Source organism: Pan paniscus, chromosome 10, assembly GCF_029289425.2.
Source record: "Pan paniscus chromosome 10, NHGRI_mPanPan1-v2.0_pri, whole genome shotgun sequence".
NCBI lineage: Eukaryota > Metazoa > Chordata > Mammalia > Primates > Hominidae > Pan > Pan paniscus.
The window spans coordinates 38,757,335-38,766,527 of NC_073259.2; the positions used below are offsets into that span (position 1 = coordinate 38,757,335).

A 9,193-nucleotide genomic window follows, 5' to 3' on the forward strand; every position below is an offset into this window, starting at 1 on the left:
ATGATAACCACCATGATGAAAATATGCAAAACTATAAACTCACTGGTAGAGCCAATAGAGAAAGGAGAAACAAAGGAATCAAATCTTATTACTTCAGAAACTACCCAACCACAAAAATAGACAATAAGATAGGAAGTAAGGAACAAGGGATATACAAAACAACCAGAAAACAATAAATAAGAGCAAATCTACATCTGTAAGCCAAAAGAATAAAGCTGGAGGCATCACGCTACCTGACTTCAAACTATACTAAAAGGCTACAGTAACCAAAACAGCATTGTACTGGTACCAAAACAGAAATATAGATCAATGGAACAGAACAGAGCCCTCAGAAATAATGCCACATATCTACAACTATCTGATCTTTGACAAACCTGGCAAAAACAAGAAATGGGGAAATGATTCCATATTAAATAAATGGTGCTGGGAAAACTGGCTAGCCATATGTAGAAAGTTGAAACTGGATCCCTTCCTTATACCTTGTATGAAAATTAATTCAAGATGGATTAAAGACTTAAATGTTAGACCTAAAACCATAAAAACCCTAGAAGAAAACCTAGGCAATACCATTCAGGACATAGGCATGGGCAAGGACTTCATGTCTAAAACACCAAAAGCAATGCAACAAAAGTCAAAATTGACAAATGGGATCTAATTAAACTAAAGAGCTTCTGCACAGCAAAAGAAACTACCATCAGAGTGAACAGGCAACCTACAAAATGGGAGAAAATTTTTGCAATCTACTCATCTGACAAAGGGCTAATATCCAGAATCTATAAAGAACTCAAACAAATTTACAAGAAACAAACAAACAACCCCATCAACAAGTGGGCGAAGGATATGAACAGACACTTCTCAAAAGAAGACATTTATGCAGCCAAAAGACACATGAAAAAATGCTCATCATCACTGGCCATCAGAGAAATGCAAATCAAAACCACAATGAGATACCATCTCACACCAGTTAGAATGGCAATCATTAAAAAGTCAGGAAACAACAGATGCTGGAGAGGATGTGGAGAAATAGGAACACTTTTACACTGTTGGTGGGACTGTAAACTAGTTCAACCATTGTGGAAGTCAGTATGGCGATTCCTCAGGGATCTAGAACTAGAAATACCATTTGAGCCAGCCATCCCATTACTGGTTATATACCCCAAAATTATAAATCATGCTGCTATAAAGACACATGCACACGTATGTTTATTGTGGCACTATTCACAATAGCAAAGACTTGGAACCAACCCAAATGTCCAACAATGATAGACTGGATTAAGAAAATGTGGCACATATACACCATGGAGTACTGTGCAGCCATAAAAAATGATGAGTTCACGTCCTTTATAGGGACATGGTTGAAGCTGGAAACCATCATTCTCAGCAAAATATCACAAGGACAAAAAACCAAACACCGCATGTTCTCACTCATAGGTGGGAATTGAACAATGAGAACACAAGGACACACGAAGGGGAACATCACACACTGAGGCCTGTTGTGGGGTGGGGGGAGGGGGAAGGGATAGCATTAGGAGATATACCTAATGTTAAATGACGAGTTAATGGGTGCAGGACACCAACATGGCACATGTATACATATGTAACAAACCTGCACGTTGTGCACATGTATCCTAAAACTTAAAGTATAATAAAAAAAAGCTATGACGATTGCTTGAACCTTAAGTAATAAAGAAATTTTTCATTTGTACATTGGTTATTTTACTAATTGAACATTTATTGAGTACCTATTATGGGCAGGACACTATTATATGTAGTAGACCACCATTTGTACCCTCAAGTCTAGAAGCCAAGAAAGAAGATAAATAGGGAGGAGGTGAGCCCAGTTAGCAGCTTATATGAGTCTCCTTGTTCATTACTTAATCCTCATTGAAATCTTATTATTGGCAGGGGAAGATGGAAGCAAAATACTGTTTTGTTAGTTCTCATGCTCTTTGAGATCTTTATGTTCCTACTGAAAGGGAGAAAATAAACAGGAGATCCACATTCTTCACAAGAGATATGGATATAGAAAGGAGAAGGATTTTGAGAGAAGTCAAGAGCCATAGGGTGGAATAATATGGGCTTGTGTATACTTGCAACTTCCTAAAGAGAATCATGTCCCAAAGGCTTCTAACAAAGCTGTTGAGAGCTTGGAAAAATAAGATAGGTAAAAAATCAAGGTCACTTAAAATAATTAGAAGTGTTGGGGAGAGGAAATGGTAAAACCAGTTAGAATGGCTGTGTGGCTCAGTAGTTAAGCAGGTGGGCTCTAGCACCAGGTAGATTTGGCTTCTGATTGTAGTGCAGGCACTTAGCTGTGTGACCTTGCAGAAGTGATTTCACTTATTGAAGCTTCAGTTCCCCATATGTAAAACACAGTGGAATTTCCAGGCAGATCTAAGTCCATATGTAGCATGTCTTGATAATTCCTTTCTCAAAGTATATAAACCCTCAAATGATCATGAGCCTTTTTAAAAAAAATCTGTCTGAGACCCGTCATTCATTTGTCCATCCATCCATCCATCCATCCATCCATCCATCCATCCATCCATCCATCCATCATTCATTCATCCATTTAAGAACTATTTATTGAGCACTTACCATTGCTTGGCATTGCAGATGAAATTGTGATTAAGAAGTTATTATTCCTGCACTCCTATGCCTTACAGACTAGAGGTGAATATAGATTTACATCTATAACCATTGTTACGATATTATCAGTGAAAAAGTGCAGAATACCTTGGGGAAATATAACTTGGGGCTCATTCTTTTCATTTCTCTGTTCTCGAAATTCCATTTGATCATTCTCTAAGTTGTCAGCTCCCATTCACTAGTAATCAACAACAATCTGATTTCTTCCTACCCAACCCAACTTCCTACCCAACTTTCACATTTGCTGAAAATGGCTAAGATCAACAACAATCCAATTGTCAGTTCTCACACTTTCATTCTTCCTATTAATCGCTCTCTACAGCATTTCACATTGACAACAAACTATGTTTCTTGAGACATCTCTTCCCATAAATTTGATAGGTTTATTGCCTTTCTTATTAACCCTTCTGCTTCTTCTGCTTTTTAAATTTTGGGATGAACCTTAGCATTTAATATTTAAGCCTTTTCTATACATGCTTTTATTTATGACCTCATCTATTCCCACATCATCAACTACTATGTACATGTTAAGGATTATGAAATTCATAGATCTGGTTCCAAATTCAGATGGGCATTTAACTTACTTAAAATGAGAATTTAACTTAATTCAAACCTAAATTTATCATCTCCATAGCTTTTTGTTTTGTTTTGATTGAAACTAATAGTGGTAATATTTACTCAGTCTCCTTGGATTGAAATTTTGTGCTCCTATTCACAATATTTATTCTACCAAAATTTCTTTCTTTACCCCCTCTGAAAACATTTATTTTCTCTCTAACTTAGGTTGAGTTATTCAATTGAGTAACTAAATAGAAAAAAACAATATTCATTTCACTATTAACACTTAACAGATTGCAATTTATTTCCAAGTCTCTCCCACTGAACTGAAGTTTAACTTTTTATTGAGTACTTAGTAACTATCAAAGAGCTTAGTACATAGTAGGGACTCATGAATGAAGTCTTAAATTCTTAAATTCTTTTTTTCCTCTCTCTTTTTTTCATACCTAATCCCACAGATAATTCTTTATTTTATTTATTTATTAATTATTATTATTATTATTATTATCATTATACTTTAAGTTTCAGGGTACATGTGCACAATGTGCAGGTTAGTTACATATGTATACATGTGCCATGCTGGTGCGCTGCACCCACTAACTCGTCATCTAGCATTAGGTATATCTCCCAGTGCTATCCCTCCCCCCTCTCCCCACCCCACAACAGTCCCCAGAGTGTGATGTTCCCCTTCCTGTGTCCATGTGTTCTCATTGTTCAATTCCCACCTATGAGTGAGAATATGTGGTGTTTGGTTTTTTGTTCTTGCGATAGTTTACTGAGAATGATGATTTCCAATTTCATCCATGTCCCTACAAAGGACATGAACTCATCATTTTTTATGGCTGCATAGTATTCCATGGTGTATATGTGCCATATTTTCTTAATCCAGTCTATCATTGTTGGACATTTGGGTTGGTTCCAACTCTTTGCTATTGTGAATAATGCCGTGATGCATAATTCTTAAATTCTTTAAAGATTCAGAAGCTTTTTGACCATATCCTTGAAGGCTTGTTTTACCTGTTGGTTCCTTAGGGTGTAAATAAAGGGGTTCAACAAAGGAGCAACTGAAGTAATGAGTAGAGCTACTCCCTTGTTGAATGTATCCCCTTCTTTTGCAGAGGGATTAATGTACATAAACATGCAGCTTCCGTAAGAGAGGGAGATGACAATCATGTGGGAAGAACATGTGGAAAAGGCTTTTGTCCTTTGTTGGGCAGAGGGGAGCTTCAGAATAGTCTTGATAATGAATGCATAGGAGAGAATCACTAGCACCAGAGTGACCACCAGGGTCACAGATGCCACAAGAACGACAACCTTCTCTATGAGGCTTGTGTCTGAACATGAGAGTTCCAGAAGAGGCCCATAGTCACAGAAGTAATGATTCAGTCTGTTGGATGCACAAAAGTCCTGCTGACTCATCAGGGTGATTGGTGGTATAATAGCCATTAGCCCACCCAGCCAAGAGCAGAAAATCAACTGGATGCAGATTCTGCTGCTCATGATGGTGGTGTAATGCAGAGGTTTGCAGATGGCCACATAGCGGTCATAGGACATGGCAGCCAGAAGGTAAAACTCTGTGGCCCCAAGGAATATGGCAAAGAAATACTGAGTGAAGCAGCCAGCAAAGCTGATACTCTTGTTCCCTGTTGTGATGCTAATCAGGACCCTTGGAATGAAGATGTTTGTGAAGGAAATTTCCAAGAAGGAGAAGTTCCGGAGAAAGAAATACATGGGAGTCTGAAGGTGGGAGTCCAGCAAGGTGAGTATGAGGATAGTCAGATTTCCAAGGATGCTGAGTAAATACGCAAGGAAAAGAAAGGTGAAAACTGCCACCTGGAGTTCAGGGACATCTGTTAGACCCAGAAGGATAAACTCAGTTAACACGGTTTTATTTTTCATTGTTGAAAAAATTTTGAGTCTCAAAGTGAAAAAGAGAGTAGTAATCAAAGCTGAGAAAGGAAGAGGTGCTCTGAAATGAACGGATGAAGTCTGACAAGAAAAAAATGAAATGGATGATGAACTTCTCCTCTGATGACATAGTCCAGACCAGTGGCCCATTTGAATGATGTTGGATCCTTCCCAGTCCCATTTGCCCTATGGAGGAAAGTTCTTGTCATTATGTTTCCACATTGTACTCTCCCTAGTGCTCACATGAGGCAAATGTCTGCCTCATAAATGATATTCAAAACATTGTGAAATAAGTTAATAAAAGAATGCCTCCAGCTGCTACCTCCTTCCAGAACGGTTATGAATTTCTTCCCCCCAACATTAACTTTATTTCTCATTGATCCCATTCATTGCCCTACTTCCTTTTTGTGCCTAACTCTTCTCAGAATTGTCATTTTTCTTACTCCTCCCTACCTTTTTTTCATATAAATATAGCAATTTCTCATTTTTCTTCAGGTTCAGCTTCCTTAATTCCCTTGAAGCAAAAAAAGTATCATCTTCCCACTTCTTTCCAGTGGACCCTCCAACTTCTTAGCCTATGTCTGTCTGTTAGATTCAAAGATTTGTGTATTAGGGTTATGCTATTCTGTCCTTTGAAACATTCTACATACTTTCTAGGGGTCAGTAAATATTAGATTAGAATATTTCCTCAAACACATTCAGAATCTTTAGATCTAGAATTTTGCTTCCTGTAAGGATAGGGAGATTCTATTAAATTCCAAGGAAATGTTAGGATCTTAAGAATATTTAAAGCAAGAACTTTTAAACCAGGGATCTACTAATCCCTAGATTAGATTTACTATGTCTGTGAATCCATTAAATTATGTGTAAAACATTTTGTGTATGTGGGCATGTGAATTTTATGGGGAAAATGTACAAAACTATGATACAGGATTTTCTGGGAGATTCCATATTTGGGTACTTCATGGGCATTTCAAGTTTCTACTTTATTTGTGAGCCCATGCAGTTAAAGAGTCACATTATCTGGGAGTGCCCTTATTGATTTATTCAAGATTTCTTTCTAGTTATGTTTTTATAAATGTTTATAAGGCAGCAGCTTTAAAGCATTCTTGATTAAAATTCATTCTAAATTATATATATTTTAATAAACACATATAGATCTCACTTAAAAGTTTTATAGAGTGTTCCTTACTACATAAGGTATTATATATATATATATATATATATATATATATATATATATAGCCACAGTCTTACTCTGACACCCAGGCTGGAGTGCATTAGCATGATCATGACTCACTTCAGCCTTGACCTCCTGGCCTCTAGTGATCCTTCAACCCCAGCCTCCTGAGTAGCTGGGACCACAGGCATGCACTACCATGCCTAGCTAATCATTATTTTTTATTTTTTGTGAAGATGGGGTCTTGCTATGTTGCCCAGGCTGGTTTTGAACTCCTGGGCTCAAATGATCCTCTCACTTTGGCCTCCCAAAGTGCTGAGATTACAGATGTGAGGCACTGTACCTGACCCATGTGATAAAATCTGATATTTTCTATTTACTTTTTAAAATGCTGGTTGAAGCCCACTAAATTGATTTTATAACCTCCTATTGGGTTGCAGTCAACAGTTGAAATCAGGGATCAAGAAAAGTTATTGTAAATAACTTAGGGAACAAACTTTAAATATACAGCTGAGAGAAGAGGGTCCAGAGAAGTTAGCTTGGAGATGGGTTGGTGGTGCTGGGGATGGTAGCCAGAGAGCATCAGCTGCAGATGCCCTCTCCTCCTGGTTACTAACCTGGAGTCTTCAGGGAGTGGTTGAATATTCACATTTGCATCAGTTTCAGGCTTTACAACTCCAGAGAAGGAAAATAAATGAAGCTATAAACAGGTAACATACTTCCTGACTTGACTATCCAAATGACTATTGTGAGATTTTAATCCTAAATATTCTTGGTGGCAAATTAAAATTAGAAGGCAACATAATTACAAAATAGTATAAGTATTATTGCATTTTTTGTTTTACGTTTTCTGCCACCAAGTTCTGTACTACATTTCATAGAAATACACAAATTTCCAAACTTCTCCTGGTAAGAAGTAGTCTGCTGCTTCTGTTTCTTATCATTTCAGTGGGGACTTGCTGATCTGTTATTCAACTAATTAAACAGGAGCTGAATCAGAGTTTTTGTACATCCTCTTTTTAAAGCATAGCCAATAACTAGGACACTAAAACAAGGACTTTGAGAAACAGAGTAGTCTTGAATTTTTCTGTTGTAGGAGAAATAAACTGATGATCTCAGAAGGCATAATATGAACTCCCTGTCCCACCCCAGATTAAACTTTACCTGGAGTGACACTGGTTATACCTGCTCTATTGAGAGCATGCACTGGGGATCAATTGAGTGAAGAAACACAAGTTGCCTGGGGGATCCTCATCTGGAACAGGCTAATGAATGTCCTTTGTGAATAACTTTGGGAACAAACTTTAAATAGACAGCTGAGAGAAGAGGCTCCAGGGAAACTAGTTTGGAGACACATTGGTGGTGGTGGGGGAGGTATCCACAGAGCATTAGCCACAGAGAAGAAGAGTATGGAGTAATTATATTTTTCTTTCTCAGGTGGGTGGTCATAGCTGGACTTGGCTATGGACAAACAGGTTAGGTGGAAAAATTTGGAGGTCCTAAAAAGCCACACTTTCTTTTCTTAACTTTTATATTAGGTTCAGGGGTACATGTGCAGGTTTGTTATATAGGTAGACTTGTGTCATGAAGGTTTGGTGTACAGATTATTTCATCACCCAGGTACTAAGTATAGTACCCAGTGGTTATTTTTTTCTCATCTTCTTCTTATTCCTCTTACTTTCCTCCCTCAAATAGGCCCCAGTGCCTATTGGTCCCCTCTTTGTGTCCATTTGTTTTCATTTAGCTCCCACTTATAAGTGTGAACATGTGGTATTTGGTTTTCTGTTCCTGCATTAATTTGTGTATAATGGCTTCCAGCTCCATTCATGTTCTTGCAGAGGACATGATCTTGCTCTTTTTTAATGGCTGCATAGTATTCCATGGTGAATTGGTACCACATTTTCTTTATCCAGTCTACTATTGATGGACTTTTAGGTTGATTCTATGTCTTTGTTATTGTGACCAGTACTGCAATGAACATAGGTATGGTTTTGCTGTGTCTCTACCAAATCTCATCTTGAATTGTAGCTCCCATAATTCCCTCATGTTGTGGGAGGGACCCAATAGGAGATAATTGAATCAGGGGGTGGTTTCCCCCATACTTTTCTCATGCTAGTAAATAAGTCTCACAAGATCTGATGGTTTTATAAGGGGAAACTCCTTTTACTTGGCTATCATTCTCTTCTCTTGTCTGCCACCATGTGAGACGTGCCTTTTCCCTTCTGCCATGATTGTCATGCCTCCCCAGCCATGTGGAACTGTGAGTCCACTAAACCTCTTTCTTTTGTAAATTGCCTAGTCTTGTGTATGTCTTTATCAGCAGTGTGAAAATGGACTAATACAGTAAATTGGTACCAGGAGTGGGGTGCTGCTGAAAAGATACCCAAAAATGTGGAAGCGACTTTGGAACTGGGTAACAGGCAGAGGTTGGAACAGTTTGGAGGGCTGAGAAGACAGGAAAATGTGGGTAAGTTTGGAACTTCCTAGAGGCTTGTTGAATGGCTTAGCCCAAAATACTGATAGCAATATGGGCAATAAAGTCCAGGCTGAGGTGCTCTCAGATGGAGATGAAGAACTGGTTGGGAAATGGAGCAAATGTAACTCTTGTTATGTTTTAGCAAAAAGACTGGCAGCATTATCCCCCTGTCCTAGAGATTTGTGGAACTTTGAACTTGAGACAGATGATTTAGGGTATCTGGCAGAAGAAATTTCTAAGCAGCAAAGCATTCAAGAGCTGACTTGGGTGCTGTTAAAGGCATTCAGTTTTGTAAGAGAGTAGAGCATAAAAGTTTGGAAAATTTGCAGCCTGATGATGTGATAGAAAGGAAAATCCCATTTTAGGAGGAAAAATTCAAGCTGGCTACAGAAATTTGCAGAAGTAACAAGGAGCCAAATGTT

General features: G+C 38.1%; 1 protein-coding gene across 1 annotated transcript; it reads right to left on the reverse strand.

Annotated features, from left to right (window-relative positions):
* Positions 1 to 3,908: 3,908 nt before the first annotated feature.
* On the reverse strand, positions 3,909 to 7,067 carry LOC100990425 (olfactory receptor 2AP1). Its single transcript, XM_003807549.5, has 2 exons — positions 6,913 to 7,067; positions 3,909 to 5,301 (listed from the first exon to the last, which is right to left on the reverse strand). The coding sequence occupies exon 2, from the start codon at positions 5,263 to 5,265 to the stop codon at positions 4,177 to 4,179; it is 1,089 nt and encodes a 362-aa protein (XP_003807597.4). The 5' UTR covers positions 5,266 to 5,301; positions 6,913 to 7,067; the 3' UTR covers positions 3,909 to 4,176.
* Between the last annotated feature and the right edge of the window lie 2,126 nt (positions 7,068 to 9,193).

What these genes read in the sequence shown, in the direction of transcription:
- LOC100990425 (XM_003807549.5), bottom strand. Translation starts at nt 5,265, where the DNA reads ATGGGCCACTGGTCTGGACTATGTCATCAGAGGAGAAGTTCATCATCC.